At 42.0% G+C, this 23,292-nt stretch overlaps 1 protein-coding gene across 4 annotated transcripts in view; it reads left to right on the top strand.

The window, feature by feature from the left end:
• CACNA1D (calcium channel, voltage-dependent, L type, alpha 1D subunit) overlaps positions 1-23,292 on the top strand; it is a 327,099-nt gene that overhangs the window by 153,207 nt on the left and 150,600 nt on the right. For all 4 annotated transcript variants that reach the window (XM_011947282.1, XM_011947281.1, XM_011947284.1 and 1 more), the window contains exons 4-7: positions 6,967-7,106; positions 16,319-16,461; positions 21,855-22,007; positions 22,534-22,730. In XM_011947282.1, the coding sequence (XP_011802672.1) occupies positions 6,967-7,106; positions 16,319-16,461; positions 21,855-22,007; positions 22,534-22,730 (633 nt within the window). The remainder of the gene's footprint in view (positions 1-6,966; positions 7,107-16,318; positions 16,462-21,854; positions 22,008-22,533; positions 22,731-23,292) is intronic.

The following is a 23,292-nucleotide window of genomic DNA, read 5'->3' as shown; positions in this document are numbered from 1 at the left end:
GTGAAGGCCTTGGGAATGCAATGATGCATGAAATAGAAATGATCTCTGGCTTTAAAGGAATGATAATTTATTGGGGGAGACAAATATTAAAGAGGTAATTTTAAAAAATTGACAAATAGCTACATAATTAGGGGGTACAACTTGATGTTTTGATATATGCATCCACCGTGGAATGGCTAAATTAAACTCATTAACGTATCTGTTACCTCACCTGCTTATTTTCTGTGGTGAGAAAATTTAAAATATAGTCTTAGCAATTTTCAAGTATGCAATACATTGTTGTAACTATAGCCACTATGTTGTACAACAGATCTCCTGGACTTACTCTTTCTAACTTTTGTATACTTTGAAATTTTGTATATGTTGATCAGCATCTCCCCAATCTCCTGACCCCCACCTCTGGAAATCATCGTTCTTCTCTCTGCTTCTGTGAGTTCAGTTTAAGACTCCTCATATAAGTGAGATCATGCAGTATTTGCCTTTCCGTGCCTGGCTTATTTAGCTTAGTGTAGTGTCCTCTAGGTTCACCCAGGTTATTGCAAATGACAAGATTTCCGTCTTTTTAAAGGTTGAATAGCATTTCATTGTGTATCTATACCACGTTTTCTTTACCCATTCATCCGTTGATGAACATGGAGGTTAATTCCGTGTCTTAGCTATTGTGAATAATGTTATGAAGAACATGGGCATGGCAGGCAGTTCTTTGACATACTGATTTCATTTCCTTTGTATATACATTCCCAGAAGTGGAATCACTGCATTATATGGTAGTTCCCCTCTTAATTTTTTGAGGACCTTCTGTAACTGTTTTCCATAATGGCAGTACTAATTTACACTCCTATCAACAGTGTAAAAGCTTCCCTCTTCTCCATATCTTTGCCAACACTTATCACTTGTCTTTTTGACAATAGCCATTCTAATGGATATGAGGTGATGGCTCATTGTGGTTTTAATTTATATTTCCTTGATGATTAGTGATGTTGAGCAGTTTTTCATGTATCTGTTGGCTATTCGTGTGTCTTTTGAGAAATGTCCTTTCAGGTCCTTTGCCCATTTTAAAATCAGGTTGTTTTCTTTCTGTTGAGTTATTTGAGTTCCTTATGTATTTTTGATATTAACCCTTTATCAGATGAATGTTTTAAAAATCTTTTCTCCCATTTCATAGGTTGTCTCTTTATTCTGATGGTTTTCCCTTTGTTGTGTGTAAGCGTTTTAGTTCGATGCAGTTCCATTTGTTTATTGTTGCTTATGTTGCCTGTGCTTACAGACTCATATCTCAAAAATCTTTGCTCTAATGTCAAGAAGCTTTTACTCTGTGTTTTTCTGTAGTACTTTCACTGTTTTAGGTCTTAATGTTTAAGTCTTTGATCTATTTTGAGCTGATTTTTGTATATGGGGTGAGATAAGGGTCTGATTTCATTCCTCTGCATATGGATGTCCAGTTTTACCATACAGGTTATTGAAGAGACTGTCCTTTCCCCACTCTGTGTTCTTGGCACCTCTGTCAAAGATCAGTTGACCATAAATGCCTGGATTTATTTCTTGGCTTTCTGTTAAAGAGGTAATTTTTTAAAATTTAAATTTCTATTGTGAATTAGGGCTGTGAAGAAGTATAATGGGCTTTGACAGCATGTAACAGCAGGCTCTAATTTTGTCTGGGAGGTCAGTAAAGGTTTTGCTGAGGAAATGTCATTTAAGCTGAGCCTTGAAGGGCAAGCAGAGCCTAGTCTGATGAGAAAGAGGGATGGGGAGACTGTTTCAGAAAGAAGGGAACAGGATGTGGAATGGTTCCACCGTGGCCCAGGGCCACGGCATGAATCAGTGGCTGAGCTAGGACTAGCAGAAATCAGATATATGGCTCCAGGCCCTGTGTTCTTTGCATTCAACCCCACTGGGTGTGTTTTTGGCCCTGTATCACAGAGCTCTATGCTCATTCATCTGAAGAGGGAAGTTCATGTCCATGGGGCAGGCACTGTCGGTGGGTACAGCAGGGAGGGCAAAGACCTGGAGGTAGGAAGGCGACTGGCATGTGTGGGAGGGAGCAGGCTGGCCCATGACTTGGAGTGAAGCACTCTGACAGAGGAGAGGTGGGAAAGTTGGAAGAGGAATCTAGGCAAGGATGAAAGGATGAGGTCCTTAACCAAGGAGCTGCAGGTTGGGATAGCAGAGGAGGTCAGGTGAGATGTTGAGATCAGCTGTTGTCTCAGCAGTTTGACTCTTTATTTCAGGCTTGTTCTAAAAAGGGTTTATGGTAACTTACTATCATACGTATCCTGTGTGTGTGTGTTTTTTTTTTTTTTTTGAGATGGAGTCTCGCTCTGTCGCCCAGGCTGGAGTGCGGTGGCCGGATCTCAGCTCACTGCAAGCTCCGCCTCCCAGGTTTACGCCTCAGCCTCCCAAGTTGGGACTACAGGCGCCCGCCACCTCGCCCGGCTAGTTTTTTTTTGTATTTTTTAGTAGAGACGGGGTTTCACCGGGTTAGCCAGGATGGTCTCGATCTCCTGACCTCGTGATCCGCCCGTCTCGGCCTCCCAAAGTGCTGGGATTACAGGCTTGAGCCACTGCGCCCGGCCGTGTGTTTTTTTAATACATATGGTAGGATCATAAAACCTCATGCTGTAATAGCCCCTACATGTCTAGATCTATAGCTTTATTCCTTCCATTTTTTTTTTTGTCTGCTTTCTAGTAGCACTTACGAGTACCTTACATATGTCTGATGCTACAGTTAAAGACAGAGAGGGTCCCTTTCAATAAAGAATCCAGGACTGCAGGGCACAGAAGGGATGGGAGGTGTCAGTGGGAGATGGGGACTTCTGGCAGAGTATAAGCCAGAAAGCCTTCCCAAAGCCTTGGGCCACGTGGGTGGAAGAGCAAAACCGAGAAGTGACTCTTACCTGGCTGCATCAAGCCTCTAAACCTTTTGACAGCAGCTTGGGAGCTCTGTGAGGACAGGGTTCTGGCTTTGCTGAGGAGGATGCAGGTGCTCAGGGATGGACAGATAGACAGATAGACAAGCATTCATACCACAGCGCTAATAAGAGGATTCTTGAAACAGGAGAGTACCAAGTCTAATGAAGGATTCTGGCATCTCCCACCTCTTGCTAGTTGACAATTTCTGTTTCTCAAGATTCTGTATAGCATTAACTGGTTTGGAGATTATTAACTAGTTTGGAGACTATTGGTTTAGAGCCTGTCCTGTTGGTGAAACTTCACTGTTTGAAGAAGATATATCAGGTTTTAGAATTAGAATTGAGCCTTTGTTTCTCTAGTGGCTTGAATTTTGGCTGGGGGTGGGGGCGGAGGGAGGACTTCTGTCCATGTATAGGGTAGTTTCTGGACATTGTTTTCTAAAGGAAGGTTTGACTGGCCATGCCCACTCAGGATCTCCGCCAGGGAGAAGAAATCTCTGCTGGTGGGTGACTGAGTGCCACAGCGTGACTCTGCCTGGCACATGGAGGGGATGAGATGCAGGAATCATTTACTCTTTTCGTTTACCTGGGGAAGGGCTGTTAAGGTACAGCTCCTGCTCAGGCCTTTTATACCAGGGATGCCTCATTTCATGTCTGGTTCTAGAGGGTTCCTGCTGGCCCCTTCTTCCGCCATCCCAGTCTTTCTTCCTCTGTGCTTCCATCCATTGTGGCCACAGACCTCAGTGTCTTGTGTGTGTTACCTCTCACCCAGCTGCTTTGGCTGGGCCCACAGTCCCACCTTGCCTGGTTAGGAACCTGTCTTTCTTGCTGGCTTCCTTTTCAAATTGTTAATTCAACATTCTTTTCTCAAATGAACAATCCTTTTGTAAAGCAAGTAATTATCCCACTTCTCCTGAACGACGTTTTGCAAGATTTAAAAATAATACTTCGTTTGTTGAATGTGGAGGTATACCTGTTTCATAGGATTCCTTTTTAGTGGCAGGATTGAGGACCAGGATGACACTGGCTTCTAGATAAACTGGTCTGCCTGCTCTCCAGGCTGCGATTGTTCAGTTGGCATCATGGTAGAATCTCTGTAATAAATAATTGTATTAAAGGAAGTTTGTATTTCTTATAAAGAATCCCATCAAATAATTCACTAAGGATTTTGGAAAGAGAAACCAAATTATTTAAAAAGCAGGGAGAGGGCAAAGGAGAAGGAGAAAGAACGTTTAACGATTCATTTGTACTAATGGCCCTTGTGTTATTGTGGCAAAATTACTTCTAAATAAAAGTCAAAGAGGTAAAATAAGCTGTGTTTGGGAGGTGTACTGTCTGTTCTCTGCTTTGTTTTTCTGCTCTGAAGTATAGTGTGCTGTCTTGACGTAGGGATGTAACTGCTATGAATATTGATGGCAGCAAAAGCTTTTTTTTTTTTTTTCTGTCTGGCCTAGTAAATAAAGCAGCAAGGATAAAAAGGGATGAATTGTAAAATCAGTGTGCTGTTTTTAGCTTCTCTGGTTCCCTTAGAACTCTTAAGTCTCAAACATATTGACAATCTGCATTTGGTGGTCAGGGTCTGATGTGAGCACAGTGGGTTGGTATTTTCAGGGATTTTTGCCTCTGGTTAAAGTAACAGAGTTCCTTTTTCTTTGAGTTTTCAGAGTTAATGTTATGGCTTCATTGAGGCCTTCCCGTATCTTTCGCTCTATCCAGTGGCAATGCTGGTCCCTGCTCCTCAGAATACCAGTGGCATGAGTGTGCGATCATTCCTCCAACAGCCACGCCTCGCATGCCTCCCGACCGAGCACTCCCCTGGGGGATATGGCAGGGAACAGGGCAATGGGGAATCTGGACAGTAAGCAAGGAAGGGGCATCCTTGTAGCTCTGAGCCTAGCATCTCATGTAGCTGTATGAAGGGCATGGGGAAGAAGGCGTGGGGGCATGGGATGAGCCTGGCTGAGAACAGGACTGGTCTGAAAGTCTAGAGGGGTCATGAGTATAGAGGTTGGAGATGAGCTAGGCTTTCTAAATTAAATTATAAACACACTGATGCTGGCTAACTCTCAAAAAAAAAACACAAAAAAACAAAAAACAAAAAAAAAACCACACACACAATTCGTTCACTAGACTGTTGTAATGGTGTTCTGAGGAGCACAGGGAGCTCTGGAGGCAAGTGTTTAGAAATGACAGGAATCACAACAGCCTTGTCCTCGAGAGGAAGCCCTGTTATATGACCAGTGAAGAGTGGAGAATGGGGGCAAAGGCTGGGATGCATGACCATGGCTGCATGGTCCCCTTGGTGGTCAAGAGGGAGGATACCTGTGGCACGACAAAGGGAAGTTCCACCTGGCACGGCCGGTGACAGAGGGGCAGCCATTCTGGCAGCAGACAGCCAGAGCCCAGGGGCGGCACAGGCGAGGCTCCCATGTAAATGCACAAGGGTGCTGGGGATACTGCAAGCAAACATTTAACAGGTGACAGTTCCTCAAAGGGTCAGGGTTATTGGAATCATCCTAAAATTCGTGTTTTTAAAAATGTTTCTGAATAAAAAGTGTTCTCTTCAGAAAAGTAAAATTTCTTTAAAAATACACATTTGCCTATTGCATAAAAATAAGTCTGTAATAGTGATAACATATAACACAGCAAAGTGCTTTTTTCCCCCCTGGAATCAGTTGTGAAAAGGAGGGGGTGGCCTGATCGGAGAGCTGAAGATCTAGAATCGCCCTCGTCAGTTACTACTTTTGTGACTCTTGAGAAATTCTCTGTGTCTACATTCGAAACTTCCCTCTCCTCACACTTCCCCCCACATCAACAGAATAAATGACAGGTACCATGGTGGGGACATTTTTCTGGTTCCTGGTATGGTGCCTGTCATTTAGAAGTGGTGTTCATGTCAGTGTTTCCTGAGCCTAATTTATTTTGACCTCTTGCACTAGGCATTTTAATGAGTGAATTTCATGACCTCCATTTCTCTAAGGTATTGGTAACTTTTCAGGTCCCACTCAGTAGTGTAGGACTCCATAGTTCATATTGAAAAGTTACAGTTGCTGATGATACTTTGTTACTTAAATAGCTTCATAGGGGGGAATGGCTCTTGCAAAGTTAATTACCCACATCTCTGTAGGTCCATGTTTCTATTGAAACTGAAGCTGCATAAAGAAAACATTTATAAAAGAGGGGAAAGAGTCATAAAGTTTTTAGACTTGCTGATTGATGTATTTTCCACAGCTCATGGAGTTGCATGGGTTGGACCTGGAAAGGTTCCAAGAGTCATTTAGCCCATGAGAAGCACCTGTGAGGTCTGTGGCAGTCAGATGGGCATGGCCGCTGGGGCGGATACAAGAGAAAAGGTCAGACGCTCTGCCTAGGTTTCCTGGGAAAGGGCATGGTGACCTGTCACAAGTTCAGCCAGGAGAGGCAGCATGCCAATAAGCAGGCAGGGTGTTTGCCATCGTGAATTCACTTCCTTTATTGTGCGGATGCAGAAACTTATGCCTAGAGGAGGAGAAGGACTTGCTCAGGGTCACCTTGCTACTCAGTGACAAAACTGACTCTGACTTCGAACTCAGACATAAACCCAAGAAGAAGAAAGGGTCAAAACAGATGCATCTTCATTTCTTCTGGAGGATGAATTTCTTCTATTCAAAGCCACCATTGGAATCTTTGTTGTGCCCTTGTGCTTTTCTGGGCCTGATTTGGCAACCTCAGGAGGAGAGCATGCTGCGTTTTGCAAATGTGTGCAAATAACAAACATGCCCGTTATGTCCTAAGCAGACTCATCACACACACACTGGGGCAGGTGGCAAAATGCAGTCATGCAGCCTGGAACGAGAAGTGCTGCACACGTAGTTGCTTATGAGAAATTCAGTGTTAGAATGCAAATGCCTTCCTGGCCCAGGGGCAGTATAATTATTCCATTTCTCATAATAAAACTTTGCTTGGAGGAAAATGCTTATATGTCTAAGATGTTGATTCTAATCTCTCTTCCTTTTTCTGTCTCCTCTTCCTCCCCTGCCCCTACTTTTTTGGTATGTTTCTTTGTTTTTCTTCACAGGAAAAAGTAGAATATGCCTTCCTGATTATTTTTACAGTCGAGACATTTTTGAAGATTATAGCGTATGGATTATTGCTACATCCTAATGCTTATGTTAGGAATGGATGGAATTTACTGGATTTTGTTATAGTAATAGTAGGGTAAGTCCCTTTTACTTTGGGGAAATGTTGATTTGGAAAACAGAAAATGGGAGGTGGAGGTTGGGGGGACGGTAACAAAACAGTCTTTTTAGGGAATGTTGTTGCTCTTTTATGCCAGCTGTTGCACCAGAACCTCTCAGGAGTTCTTTTAAGGCTGATGATGCTGCTGTCAATCTCTGGGCAGAGACTAGTTTGAAATTCTCTTGTTGTTACTCCCCTTTTTAGTAACATGTTATAGATGGGAGTGTAAGCTCCTAATGTGAGAGGCTTTACCTAACAGGGTCTTGGATCTCCAGAAATAGACCAATCCTGTTGGTGATTAGAGTCAAGTGAGTAGAGCTTTTAATACTTAGTGCCAATGTTAAGTTAAAAAAGTAAAAAGTAATAAAACCTTCATAGCAGTGAGGTACTCTGCTATTTAACATCCCTTGAGCAAAGCTATTAATTTTCTTTCTTCTTCTTCTTTTTTTTTTTTTTTTTGCTGACTTGTGGGAGAAACTCTAGCATACTACAATTCCATTTTAAATAACGAAACAAGTGTCTGGATAATGTCATGTATCTGGCATAAAATGAAATGCAGAGAAGCAGGTGTTCCACCAAAATCCTGTTGCAGGAAGAAGACATCAGTAGTTTTAGTTAAAGGAGAATGTTAAAATAAAAAATAGTGGCCTGGGTTATTTTAGTCCTTCCACACCTGGAAATGCTGCCAGGAAGAGAAAAATTAATCCACGTTACAGGAATGCTGGGTCTTTGGACCAAATACCCATGTAGGAAGATAAGATATATCCTTTTTCCCCGTCTTAGTTATGCTAGCTGTAAAGTGAGTTGCTCCTAAAATTATGTTTCTGTAAAGAGAGGTTTTTAAATAGCCTCTCTGTTTTCATCTTCATGACTTCAGTGAACTGCCTTTTGCAGTTGAGCAAGGTGATTTTTCTTGTGGATTATCCTTTTATCATGAATCTTCTGCCTTTTCATTGGAGACAAATTCTGCTGGGTATTGGGAGAGTGGAATTGGTTGTGGGCCTTCCTAGGTCCTTTCAACCTAGGAAGTTAATATGAGATCCTGATTCTCCGGTGGGACAGTTAGACTTGTGGGAAACAAGTTAGCTTTTGCAAAACCCCCCACAGCACATTGGCATTTAAGGCATCATTGCAAAAGTGCACCAAAATGAACAGGTGGCAGATATGTGCCATACTTTCCTGTATTTGGTGGACTCTGTCAAGGAATGGCAGGCAGGAGCCTTGCAGGTATGTTGGTTCTGGGATAATCTGGCTGTGCCTCTTCTGCCACTGGACTTTTTGTTCAGCTGGGAATGGAGATGCTTCGCCCCATTTCTTTCATCATGCTATGATCACCTCAGATTTCTGCCTGGAGACATTTTTCACACTACAGCACAGCACAAGGACAGGGAACCAAGTGGAGCATGGTGGTCTTACTGAGTTAAGGAGACAGAGAGGAGAGTTTGGGGAGGCAGAATATGGGAAGGGAGGGAGCTATTTAGAGAAAGAGCTTCATAAATATTGCCTTAGAGTCCTCTTTAGTTTTGGCTGAGGGCTAAGCTACACCTACATGGAGTTATGAGTCCATGAGGCCAGGAAAGACCACTACTAGGGAAAAGAGAAAGATCAGGGAGCTGTAAAATGAATAATAACCAGGGCTCACAAAGGACTGGAAGGCGTTCAAATTCTGACTAATTAGGGTGGAAAGACCTCATTGAACACCGTGGACTGTCGGTAGAGACCCCACAGGGCCATTAGTAGTAGTGCTAAACTGGTTCTAGAGCAGGGGCTGGCAAACTGGCCAATGGGCCAACTCCTAGCCCATCTAGCCTGCCACCTATTTTTATAAATAAAGTTTTATTGTAACATGGCCATGCTCATTTGTTTACATAGTTCAGTTTGAGTAGTTTAGGTCCACAAAACCTAAGATATTTAAATATTTACTATCTGGCCCTTTACAGAAAAAGTTTGCCAATCGCTGCTCTAGAGTACAGAGACTACCTGAAACCCTTGCTTACAATGTTTGAAAAGAAGTCTGAAAAGAAGCAAACTAGGTCGGGCATGGTGGCTCATGCCTGTAATCCCAGCACCTTGGGAGGCCGAGGTGGGTGGATCACCTGAGGTTGGGAGTTCAAGACCAGCCGTGACCAGCATGGTGAAACCCCATCTCTACTAAAAATGCAAAAATTATCTGGGTGTGGTGGTGTGTGCCTGTAATCCCAGCTACATGGGAGGCTGAGGAAGGAGAATTGCTTAAACCTGGGAGACAGAGGTTGCAGTGAGCCAAAATTGTGCCACTGCACTCCAACCTGGGTGACAGGGTGAGACTCTGTTTCAGAAAAAAAGAAAAGCAAGCTGATATGCTAACTGAACTGCCTGCCAGAAGACAACTCAACATTGTTTAAAGGAAGACAACAAAATCCAGACACGGAACATATGAAGGAATGTAACCCATAACCAGGAGGAAACTCCATCAGTAGAAACAGATCCTGAAATAACAGAGGTGATGGAATGAGAGAAGGACTTCACAAAACTGTAAAAACTACTATTATACATGTATTTATGGACTTAAAGGGATACATGATTATAGTAAGGAAAGATGGGACAATATTAAAAAAAATGGAACTTTAAGAGATGAAAAATATATCCAAAATGAAAAATTCTCTGGATTAGCTTAACCTCAGCTTAGACACTATAAAAAGAAAAAATTTCAGGGAATTTGAACATATAGCAATAACATGAAGAATAGTGATTGAGAAGAAAATGAATACCACCTCTGTGACCTGTGGGGGAATATCAAGTGGTCTAACATGTATATTTCAGGTCTCAGAAGGAGAGGAGAGAAAGAAGAGACAGAAAAAAATATTTGAAGAAACGGCTCCAGATTTTCCAAATGTGATGAAAAACTAAACTCACAAGAAGCTCAGCAAACCCTGAGCAAAATAAACATGAAGAAAGCCACATCAAGGCACATCATAATTGTAATCAAATTGTTAAAAACCAAAGATAAGGAGAAAACCTTAAAACAGAGAAAAAAATCTCAGACTGTTTGTCAACAGCTATGCAAGCCAAGACAATAGAGAGACATCTTTAAAGTACTGGGGGAAAATGTCAACCTAGGATTCTCACTAAGTAAAATGTCTTTCAGAGTTGAAGTCAAAATAAAAACTTTTTCAGACATTCCAGAGTTTCAGAATTAATGACTAATAGACCTGTACCTCAGTCAATGTTAAAGACAGTTCCTCAGGGCTGAAGGAAAATGACACGAGGTAGAAAAGTGGATCTACACAGAAAGAATGAAGAGTGCCAGAAAGGGTAAATATGTGGGTACATATACAGACATTTCCCCCCTCATTTAAAAATTTCTTTAAAGGTAATTATTTAAAGCAAAAACAATAACAATGTATTGTTGTGCCTATATCTTCTATAGAAATAAAGTACATGACAATGGTAGCATGAAGGACAGGAACAGGGAAATAGCCATATGGTCTTGTCATATACTTATACAGTAGTTGGAATGATTAAATGTTATCTGAAGATAGACTGTAATACCTTCAAGATGTATATTGTAAACCCTAGAATATGGATTGGTGAACTACAACCTGTAAACCAAATCTAGTTTGAGCCTTTTTGCCCCCCACCATTGACAAAGTATTTTATTGACTGCCTGCTCTGGCAAAAAAGTTTCATTGTAATTCAGCCACATTCAGTCATGTCTATGGTTATTTGGTGTTATAATGGCAAAGTTGGGTAGTTGTGACAAACCCTATGGCCTGCAGATTCTAAAATATTTACTATTTGGCACTTTATAGAAAATATTTATTGACACTTGCCTTAGAGAAGCCACTAAAAAAAAAAAAAAAAATCCCAGGTATATCTAATAAGCCTACAGTAGAGATTAAATGGAATTTTTAAAAACCCTCAATCCAAAACAGGCAGGGAAGAAGAAAAAAGGAACAAAGGACAGGACAAATAGAAAACAAATGGCAAGTTGCTAGATTTAAACCTAGGTAAATCCTTATTAAAATCATTATCACAAAGAAAGGATAACAGCCTTTGTGTCCATGTGCTCTCATCATTTAGCTCCCACTTGTAAGTGAGAACATGCGGTATTTGTTTTTTTGTTCCAGCATTAGTTTGCTAAGGATAATGGCTTCCAGCTCCATCCATGTGCCCACAAAAGAAATGATCTTGTTCTTTTTTATGACTGCGTAGTATTCCTTGGTGTAGTTGTTCACATTTTCCTTATCCAGTCTGTATTGATGGGCATGTAGGTTGATTCCATGTCTTTGCTATTGTGAATAGTGCCACGATGAACATTCACATGCATGTGTCTTTATGGTAGAATGGTTTATTTTTCTCTGGGTGTACACCAAGTAATGGGATTTCTGGGTCAAATGGTAGTTCTGTTGTTAGCTCTTTGAGGAATTGCCACACTGCTTTCTACAATGGTTGAATTAATTTACACTCCCACCAACAGTGTATAAGCATTCCTTTTCCTCTGCAACCTCGCCAGCATCTGTTATTTTCTGACTTTTTAAGAGTAGCCATTTTAACTGGTATGAAATGGTATCTCATTGTGGTTTTGATTTGCACTTATCTGACGATCAGTAATACGGAACTTTTTTCATATGCTTCTTGACCACATGTATGTCTTTTGAATAGTATCTCTTTGTGTCCTTTGCTTTTTAATGGGATTTTTCTTTTTTCTTGTGAAGTTGTTTGAGTTCCTTATAGATATTGGGATATTAGACCTTTGTCAGATGCATAATTTGCCAATTTTTTTCTTATTCTGTAGGTTGTCTCTTTACCCTGTTTCTTTTGTTGTGCAGAAGCTCTTAAGTTTAATTAGGCCCCATATGTCAGGTTTTGCTTTTGTTGTGATTGCTTTTGGCATCTTCATCATGAAATCCTTGCCCATTCCTATGTCCGGAATGGTATTGCCTAGGTTGTCTTCCAGGGTTTTTTATAGTTTTGGGTTTTACATTTAAGTCTTTAATCCATCTGAGCTGATTTTTGTATATATAAGAAAGAGGTCCAGTTTCAATCTTGTGCATATGGCTTGGCAGTTATCCCAGCATGGTTTATTGAATGGGGAGTCCTTTCCCCATTGCTTTTTTTTGATCACCTTTGTCGAAGATCAGATGGTTGTAGGTGTGTGACCTTATTTCTGGGCTCTCTACTGTGTTCTGTTGGTCTATGTGTCTGTTTTTGTATGAGCACCATGTTGTTCTGGTTACTGTAGCCCTGTAATATAATTTGAAGTTGGATAATGTGACCCTTCTAACTTTGTTGTTTTGTTTAGGATTGCCTTGGCCAACCAGGCTCCTTTTTTGTTCCATATGAATTTTAAAATTGTTTTTTCTAGTTATGTGAATAATGTCAATTGGTAGTTTGATAGGAATAGCATTGAATCTGTAAGTTGTTTTGGGCAGTATGACTGACTGATACTGAGTCTTCCTATTTGTGAACATGGTATGTTTTTCCATTTGTTTATGTCATCTCCAATTTCTTTGAGCAGTGTAAAACCATGAAGTTTCTAGTAGAAAATATTGGATAAAATCTTTATGACCTCAGTGTAGGCAGAGATTTCTCAGGATACAGAAAGCTCCAGTCATGAAAGAGTAATTGAAAATGTTGACTTTATCAAAATTTAAAACTTTTCTTCAAAAGACAGTGTGAAGACAATGAAAAAGCAAGGCAAAGATTGGGAAAATATTCACAATACATACATCTGACAAAACACTTGTATTCAGAATATATAAAGAACTCTTACAACCCAATAGTAAGAAGACAACCCAATAAGCAAGTAGGTAAAAGATTTGAACAGATCTTCACAAAAGAAGATACGTGGATCATCAACAAACATCTGAAAAGATGCTCAGCATTGTTAGTAATTAGAGAAATGCAAATTAAAATTACAGTGACAGTACTGCATACCCACTAGTATTACTAAATGTAAAAAGACTGAAAATACCAAGTCTTAACCAAAATATGGAACAACTGGAACTCTCATACACCACTTGTAGAAATGGAAAATGGTATAATTACTTTGGAAAAAATGTGCCCATTTCTTACAGTGTTAAACATAGACTTACCATATGACCATATTACCAGTTCTACTCTTAGGTATTTATCCAAGAAAAATGAAAACATATGTCCACAAAAAAACTTTATTCATAATAGAGAAAAACTGGAAACAACCCATATATCCCTCAACGGGTGAATGGATAAACTCATTGTGGTGTATTTATATAATGGGATATTATAGAACAACGAAAAGAAATGAACTGCTGATAAAACAACGCAGATGAATGTCAAAAACATTATGCTGAGCAAAAGAAGATGAGCCAGGAGAATATACTATGTGATTCCATTTATATGGGTTCTAGAAAAAAAAAAAAAAAAAACCTCTAGCAATAAACAGCCAATCACTGGATACTCAAGGCTGAGCTTTGAGGGAAGCTCTGCACGAGGCTGTGCAGGGGGCACAAGAGAATCATTTGAAATGTTGAAATCTTCTCTGTCTTGATCATGGTGTTTGTTACTTAGGCTTATGCATTTTTCAAAACTCATCATACACTTTAAATGAGTGTGTTTTATTATAGATAAATTAAACTGCAAAATAAAGTGATTTAAAAAGCAAAAAAAAAAAAAATCTAGGAAACTGAAGCAGAACTGGACTCTTAGAAAACCTTCAGAACATCAGATTATTTTTTATCTAAAATATGCACGAAATTGGAGTCAAAGAGCGGAAGAAAGGTTTTAAAAAAGAAAAAGAAGAATTATGATGTCTTCATTTGAATCAAATTCCTACTCACTAAAGTTTCCAACTGCAGTCTGTATCTCAATCCAATGGATTTTCCATTCCAAGTCAGCAGTGACCTATTGCTTTTGTCAAGATTCCCAATAACCAAGACGTTAAGAAAGTAATTGATATTTCTAAAATGTTAACTGTTAATGTGACCACAGGAGGACTCAGTGTGTCTGCCAGAGCTGAAGTTATTCCTTTAGAGAAAAGTTTGATCTAAGCCAGCTTTTGTCCCATGCCTCTAAATTTTCAATACAGATATATTTCAAGCATTCAGGCTCTGTCGCTGAAGCTTTTTTAAGAACATGATTCCTCATTCTGGTGCTTCTGACTTTAGTCAGTTCAGACAGCTTCTTGTCTTTTTTCTCCCACCCTGGGGTAAACTTTTAGTAACAGTTAGAAAGTTAGAACTTTTAGAAAGTTACTCCTTTCTCATCCTGTCCTTATCTCTTCAGGCCCATGGTACTTTTTTTTAAGAGGCGTGGTAGTGAGGAACAGAATCACGGAATAGTAGAGTGGAAACGTCATTCTCTGAGTCATTAAATCCAGTTTTGTCATTTTACAGAGAGGAGAACTGAGGCCCAGAGAAGGAGAGGGACTTCCCTAATATCTCGTAACTCTTAGGAATGGAAACCAGCCCCGGCCCCTTGCAGCCCTGCACTGCCTGGGAACACAGCCTGCTTCTCTCTCTGACTTGGGCTCTTTGATAATAAGAGAGAGACATTTTTCATGTGTTTTTCAAGGACATTGCTGAAGAACAAGGAATAAAGGGACCGTGAAGTATATGTTGCAAAACACGGATACTTGAAAGCAGTCTTCAGTCACTACCTGCATAAATTACTTTGCTAACCCTTTGGGATGAAAATTCCTGTGGCTTGCACTTTTCAGAAGAGTTTGAGGTTTTCTTTCTTTCTTTTTCTTTGTTTTTCTGAAGCTATGAATTTGTTTTGGAGGAGAGACTTTTCACTTTAGCCTTGCTGCAGGGATTTACAGTAATTTTTTAAAAACTATGCTGAAGAGAGAGAAGCCTGTCATAAATCTGATCTTGTTTCCTCAGTCGTAACTAGGGAGAGCTCACCATCTGAAGCTTTGTAGAGGTGGAGACCGGGCTTGTTTTCCCTCCTGGCTGGGTTTGTTGCTAATTGCTATACTGTTACTAAAACAAAGGATTGATCTATAAATGCCTCAGAACTACACAACTATACCCAGTCAGGGCTGCAATCAGACCACCCTATGTTTTATGGACTTAGTGTCTTGGCAGTCCAGAGGCATGCCAGTGGGGACAGTTTCTGCTTTGTCTGCTCATTAAACTCTGGAGACCTTTTCTTTGTTGCTGGGCCAGTCATTCCCACAATCTGATTGGCCAGAGTTGATGCTGTTTGAAATGGGCAAATTTTATACTTACTCTGAAAAACGAGCAATAATTCCAAAGAATATTTATTTAAAAGAGGAAGAGTAACTGTTAAATGAGCAGATTGCCTGAAAATAGCTTTATCCGAACCTTCTAAGACTAGGACAAAATTTATTGTGGCTGCCAGGTACGATATTATTGACATTTCAAAAGAGAGAATGATGATATTAATACCTTACCTTAGATAACTGCCTTTAGCCTTTGCACAGCTCCTTAGTATCTGTGATTTACATCCTCCAAATATCCCTATGAAGGTGAAGGTTGGGGTGTGTGTGTTAGTGACTACATTGACTACGTATGACGTATTAAGATGTGAGACTTTGAAGTCATGCATTGATTGATTCATCAGATATTTTTGGAGTACTTCCTATGTGTCAGATACTGTAATAGGCACTAGACTAGAATAGACCACATGCACAAATGAGCAGAGCAGACTAAAACTCCTTGCTGTTACAGAACCTACGTTCTAGTGGGGTCCACAGGCCTACCTTTACATGTGTTGCTGCTGGTTGTGTGACCTTGGACAAGCTACTTATTCCTATCGAGTTTTTCTCATGTGTAACATGGTGTTCGTAATTCCTACTGCGTAACATTTTGTGAGAATTAATGCGGCAGTGTATGTGCAGTGCTCAGCACATAGCGTGTGCTCGTGAATGGTAGCCACCAACATGACTGTGGTCATTTCAGTTTGCAGCAGTTCCACTTGTCATCATTGTGTTCCCAGGGAGTCCCCTCTTCTTTGGGAACAGACTTGCTCTCTGCTGCTCCATTGCGATAAAAACAGATGAGGTTAATCCCTGTCCCAGTCATTCTGGAGTTGGAGTCATCTGTATTCCAATTCCACAGCCCAGTTCTCGTCTTTGTCTTCCTTTGATTTAAGCAGCAGCCATACAGAATTAGCCCTTGTTCAGAAATAACTACGATTATCATCCTGTTTCGCTTCCCTGGGGTGACAGACTCTAACATTTCTTTCTCTTTCTCTTCTTTCAGATTGTTTAGTGTAATTTTGGAACAATTAACCAAAGAAACAGAAGGCGGGAACCACTCTAGCGGCAAATCTGGAGGCTTTGATGTCAAAGCCCTCCGTGCCTTTCGAGTGTTGCGACCACTTCGACTAGTGTCAGGAGTGCCCAGTAAGCACTTATTGTTTCCTAGAGTCGGGAGTGTGCTGGTTTTTCCTTCCAGGTGGGTCTCAGAATCATTGACTGGTGCTTCGAGGTGAGTTGCTCTCGTGCCAGCCAGGGGTCAGCGGACGACTGTGGCCTCCTTCACAGTTGACAGGACACTCTGGCTTGCACTGTCACGTTGGATCCCTCTGACAGCCCCGAGAGGGGGACAGGTGGCAGTTATTGTCATTCTGATTTTCTGGACGAGAGGATCTTCTCTTGCAGAAAGACAAGGCATTGGGGTGAGACCTTGGGTTCAAGCCTTTAATTCCGGTCTATTTTTCCTCTCTGGCAACATGCTGCCATCCACTCCTCCACTCCCAGGCTTGCCCCTCTGAAAGTAGTGTGTTTGTGGATGAGGGTGTTGGAGGACTCGGCTGCCTGCCTTTTTTTTTTTTTTTTCCCCAAGTGGGGAGCACCAGAGGGATGGACTCCTGGAAACTCTGATTAGCTCCTCTACTATCAGGAACTGTGCTACTCAGCTCTGGGGGAAGGGATGAACGCTTCAGCTGTCTTACCTGGATACAGGGCACAGGAGCACGTGCCTTGAAGGCTGTTGTGAGAACAGAATGAGATAATGGAGGGAGAGCCCCTGATGGATGTCTGGAGCACAGAGGCTCTCAGTGAATGAGAGAGAGAGTTTTAGCCACTAGGCCCTACCATACCACTCGGTGCCAGGCCCCATTGTGCTTCTGGCTCCAGGCCTCCAAGCCAGGTTAAATCATACCTGAGTTGGAACAGATGCCCTCTCTGTGCCCTGGCCAACAGCTGCAGCCTCTTATCCTTCCATAAGGCGGTTGGGGTTGCCTCACTGGGCTCTGCCCCTGACAGGACTCCTGTGTTGGGCACTTCCATGGGTAGAAGTCCTAACACCTTTCTGAGGGCTGGTGCCTCTGAGCAGGACTACAGGATTGCAGGGTGTGCCTGTTTTTCACAACTCATAAAGCCATCAGAAGAACACAGATCGCATTTTTTGCCTCTCCAGAAGTTCTTCATGAAATTTTTATTAAATTTGTTGGCACAGAATGCACCAAAAATCCTCTGGAAAAAAAAATTTCCAAATTTAACATTTTAAAATGTAGGAAGTAGTGTTTTATGTGTACTTGTTTTTCCAGATGGTTCATTTATTTTCATTGAAAAAGATCAGCACAAGTCAAAACCACAGAACTGTGTGGAATCAATTGAGAAAAACAGAAACACCTTGGAAATGACTGGCTCTGTTAAGTGTAACACGATTAAATGAGAAGTTCAGTGAGCAAACATGTTCTTCCAGATTTAGTTGTTATAGCTTAATCTAATTTCAAAGTAACCACGACAGCTTTTTCCCCCAAAGAGCAAATAACAGGACAGCCTGTCTATGGTATGTGTTGCATGCAGACTTTGCGGGCGGCGGCTGTGCGTGTGTGTGCGTGCGAGCCTCTAGCCAGTGAAAAATCCAAGAACTCACATAGCGCTGTGTTTGCTTCCTTGGCTAATGAGATTTTTACTAATCACCTAGTGCAGTGCTCCTAGATATTCTTGAGAATTCGTTTTAAACTGTATTTCTTCCTTTCCCCAACAGACATCACTGTTTGAAATTTGATAGGGAGATTTGCATTTAACTCTCCCGCAGGTCAGCGGGGAAAAATGTGAGTCTGAGTCTTGTATGAGGACTTTTGAGCTTATATTTTTAACCATCTGGGTAGGGAACATCCCAGCCTCTCATCAAACTCAAACAGGCTTTTGAAGGAAGGGATCAGAGGCTGTTGGATGTGCTGTTCCTAATGCTGGTTGGCAGCCGTGGCCTGCTGATTACTTCTCTAGTACCCAAAGTTGTTAAAAACGTCCAGGAATGTTTGACTGTTTACACTTATCTTGGAATTGTTTAGTCCCTGCTAAAGAGAATCCAGACTGTTCTGTAAGACATAATTTTGCGTGCATGTGTGTATGGAAATATATATTCATTCAGTGAAACATAAATTTATTTCACAAGGTGGTGAATCAGGCATTTGTGGAGTTTTTAACCACCCACATTAAGAGACTGAGGGAGAATGGGCGGGAACCCAGAACCTGCCCTGGAGACCAGGCCTCCTGACCCCTGTGTTGACGTCCCCCATTCTCTCCACGGCCCGGCAACCTCAGCACTACTGTGCTGCTCACTGTTTAACTTCTTCCCTTCTCTTTCCCTGTCCTTCTGTGTTGGACAGGGAAACATTTATCAAAGTTCAAGACTCTCAAAGTGGAAAAGAATCCTAAAGATCATCTGGTCTGCCTGCATCTTTTAGACAAGGAAACTGAAGTCTGTTGGAGGTAGTGACTTGTGTAAGTTCTCACAGCTAGTGAGTAGCCAGACAGAACCAGACTCATGATCGCCACATTCCTGACCCAGTGTTCTTCCCACTTCTGCCTCCTTGACTAGAGTCCCTTGAGATCCACTGAGATCTACCATACATGTTGAGTATGTACAAAGGAGCTGAATGCAATAAAGTATACATGTTCACAGTCGGATACAACTTTATCATCTCCTAAAATGTGACCAATCTGAAATACAGTAGTTACTCTAAATGTAAAAAATATTCTCAAAGCTTACTGCCATGGAATTTAGAAGAGCTAACGGCTGGGGGTTGATTTTGCATGGCCCACTGGTGTCTCAAGAAAACCAAAACAACAATAGAAACCTGGCCATGGGGATTGGAACGGGTGTTGTCTTTTCCCTTCCATGTGTTCCTTGTAGGAGGAAAAAAATATTGAAAATCATCCTAATTGGTCATTTTTGAAAAAACCATGTGGACATTTACATATCCAAAGGTGTAGCACCCACGGTTTTAGTTGTAATAGAGGTTATAGCAAGTCAGGGTCGTGCTGAGTCTGAAATCTTCTTATTGCTTTTCCCTCACCATCCTTTCCTCTGCCTCCTCCTGTGCTGCTTATCACAGTAAAGGTTTGTCATTATTGCTAAGTCTTCTCTTTGCTTGCTGTATTCTGGTTTCTGATGTAAGCATCTCAGCTTCTTGCATTCTTTCTTTCCTGAATATGTATTGGGAAAGTGAGGTGATAGCAGAAGAGGGAAAGTTTGAAGGTAGAGAGACAACAGGGAAGGAGAAGGTAAGAAGGAAAAGAGTGAGCAGCACAGTCGTGCTGAGGTCACGGGGCCATGGAGAAGATGGGGGACACCAATGCAGGGTCAGAAGACCTGGTCTCCAGGGCAGGTTCTGGGTTCCTGCCCATTCTCCCTCATTCTCTTGGTCCCACAGACCCAATCCTAATCCTGAGTGCTGCCCCCATCCTTCTTTTCATGACCTCTTTTTCTCTCGCTTGGTGGGTAGCCTTACCCACACTGTGGCACTGAGTATAACTCCATGGGTAGCTTGTATTAGGTTGGTGTGAAAGTAACTGTGGTTTTTGCCATTGAAAGTAATGTCTCTGAGTCTGAGGATTTCAGACTCAGCAAGACCCTGCCTTGCTAAGACCTCCATGGCAGCAAAAGTTTTAAATGTAGGAAATAATCATTTTTTTTCTCTCTCTCTCCCTTTTTTTTTTTTTTTCTGGAGATGAAGTCTTGCTCTGTACCCTAGACTGGAGTTGCAACCTCCGCCTCCCAGCTTCAAGTGATTCTCCAACCTTAACCTCCCGAGTAGCTGGGATTACAGGCGCACACCACCACACCCAACTAATTTTTGTATTTTTGGTAGAGATGGGGTTTCATCATGTTGGCCAGGCTTGTCTCGAACTCCTGACCTCAAGTGATCCACCCACCTCGGCCTCCCAAATTGCTGGGATTATAGGCGTGAGCCACCTCACAAGGCCAGAAATCATTTCTCAAGTGCCTGTCTCTCAAGACCACATTTCAGCTTCAGGGCACGTCTACCTTAATGTTATATAATACCAACATCAAACTTAACAAGGCTCAAATCACTCTCAACCCTCCCCCTGCCCCTCCCACCTCCCTCATTCCTGGAGAATCTCCCTTTGAAATGCGTAGTTTTGTTGGGGGCACTGGGATTTTGCCTCAAGACCCTGGCTCGAATAACTGGTGTGCTCCATAGGTACCTTCCTCTCATTCTGACTCAGTTGCTGAGTTCTGGTCTCATCCTGATCTTCACCCTCACTACTCCAGCACTCTTGAACTACCTCTCTGTGTATCTGGCCTGCTGCTGTCCTGTTGGTCTTTCTAAAGCAGCTGCCTTTTGTCAGTGGTCTAGTCTGGCTCCATAACCCGGATTCAAAACCCACAACCCTGGCTGCAATCTTCTTCTCTTTCCTGATTTTCTTTTCCACTATATAACCACCAATCAAGCCCACACTGTGCTACTCTCCTCTGTGCTTTTGGTACTCTGTTCTTCCTTGAAGTCGCCCGTCTCCCATGCCCACCTCTGGAAATCCACCCTACCTGGCCTTTGGGCTGTGCCCAGAGGGAAGCTGCCTCAGGGCCCTTTCTTCACTTTGTTCATCCCTATTTGTTACCTGCATGGACCTTGGGGGTCTGAACAAAGGATGATGAACGTGGGAATAAAGGCAAAGACAAAGACAAAAGCATACATTTGGAAGAAAGGGTCACGGGGCTCCTTGCTTCTAGTGAACAAGAGCCCTGAGCTTTAGAGCCTTTCGCATTTTATTGGGTAAAGGAGATAGGGAGAGTGGGGAGTGGTTGTCGGTAAGCTGCTTGATTTACAGCAGGCTTACAAGACTGCATTCTTCTAACAATAGGCTCTAGATATCCCAGTAGATAACCTCAATGAGCGCAGCACCAGGGAGTGATTGCCCTCAGCAAACCTGGTCGTAGGTGCAGTTGTGAGTTTGCCCGCATCCTGCATTCATGATGGCATTCATGATAAACAGTTTGCTGTTTGATCATATAGCCTCCAGTGGAATGCTGAGTTGGTCACAATCCCTTTGGCCTTTTCAGCTCCCAACACCTATTAATTTTAACTGTTGGATATTCGTATAGCATCTGTGTGCTACCCCAGGGTAGAGTTATTTGTGTTTAATTCTGTGTCTCCTAGAATATAATTTTACATAAACCATCTTCATATTGCTCCAAAGCACCAAACCTTATGATTTCCACATGGTAGATGTTTAAGAGATTTTGTCAGATGGATGAAGAAATGCATAAATGAATGATGAACTTTGACAGTGGGCAGTCCCCTCCCTAGGCCTTAGTTTTTCCCTCTGTCTAGTGAGGGAATTGGACTAGATGATCTTGAAGGTTCCTTTTCAGTCTATCTCATATCCAGGCTTAATATTAATGAAAAGCGTTGAAATACCTCTTTGAATTTTATTACTATGTGTTCTAAATAAAGGAGGCATGAGTAGGAATTATATATATGAGTCATCGGAGTGCCTTCCTGGCTCACAAACTTATTTTTTTTTGTCTTTCCTAGGTTTACAAGTTGTCCTGAACTCCATTATAAAAGCCATGGTTCCCCTCCTTCACATAGCCCTTTTGGTATTATTTGTAATCATAATCTATGCTATTATAGGATTGGAACTTTTTATTGGAAAAATGCACAAAACATGTTTTTTTGCTGACTCAGGTGAGTAATGGGAATTGTAGCTAACTTAATTTTAAAAATTTTTGGTTTTCCCCAAAGCAACTTTCATGGTTTGGGGAAAATCTAAAACAAAATAGGAAAAAAAAATGCCCAATATACCAGCACATTTACTGAGCCAGTTCTCAGTATGAGCTATGTTCAGAATAGATGAGAATTCAGTCTCCCTTTCCACCCCGATTTCCTGTGTAATGTGTCCCGGCAAACAAGATGAGAGACCTCCAAAGTAAAATCATGAGGCAAACCAACAGCATTGTGCTGTCTAAGCCTAAGGAGGGTGCTGTAAGCACAGGTGCAGAGGAAAAGAGCCATGGATTCTGACAAGAGGAAGTGCCAGATTCCACTAAGGAGGGAGCATCTGAAGGGAACCTTGAAGGACGAGCAGAATCCTGAGGCATCGCAGATGGGGCGGTAGGGTGTCCCAGGCTCTGAGGAGGATGCTCACCTTCCCTGGCTTGGATTTCCTGATGTTTCTGTCCTGAGTGGTGCAGCCTGTTTGCTGTGTTTGCAGATATCGTAGCTGAAGAGGACCCAGCTCCATGTGCGTTCTCAGGGAATGGACGCCAGTGTACTGCCAATGGCACGGAATGTAGGAGTGGCTGGGTCGGCCCGAACGGAGGCATCACCAACTTTGATAACTTTGCCTTTGCTATGCTCACTGTGTTTCAGTGCATCACCATGGAGGGCTGGACAGATGTGCTCTACTGGGTAAGTACCCTGGGGAGAGAGTTTATGGAGTGTTCTTTCCTTGGATAAGTGAGTTTTATGAGCTAGAGCCACTGGAGAGGTGGCTGGAAAAGAAACCCTGAAGTCAGTTATTTGGGAAGGGAAGCAGATGCTGTCTTTACCAGCAGCTTTCACCATCCTGCTCCTCGAGGGCCTTAGTTTCAGTTGCAGGAAGCTGCTGCACGATGTTGGCTTCTGGCTTTAGTCCTCCACTCCCCAGTGCTGCCTGAAGACTTGGTGCCAAGGGTGCCCAGTGGTCCCCTTTGGAGGAACTCCAGGAAGCCAGGGCTATCCTGATTCAATTCTTAAGAGAGCCAAAGGGTCACTTTCCAGGTAAGGAGGCTCCTAGACTGCCACAGGCTAAAGTTAATCGTTTATACATCAAGGCAGGTTGCTCTACTAGATCCTAAAGGGAAGAAAGGGAATGTATATCAGATCCCTTTAATGCTTTCCGTAACTCAGTATAACCTTAAACCCAATGTGAGTTTCTCCCATGATAATATTTCCTGTTCTTATCTTTAGTATTACGATAAATTGGCCCAGC

Source organism: Colobus angolensis, unplaced genomic scaffold (genome assembly GCF_000951035.1).
Source record: "Colobus angolensis palliatus isolate OR3802 unplaced genomic scaffold, Cang.pa_1.0 Scaffold26, whole genome shotgun sequence".
Lineage (NCBI taxonomy): Eukaryota > Metazoa > Chordata > Mammalia > Primates > Cercopithecidae > Colobus > Colobus angolensis.
This window is presented reverse-complemented; position numbering and strand designations above follow the sequence as displayed.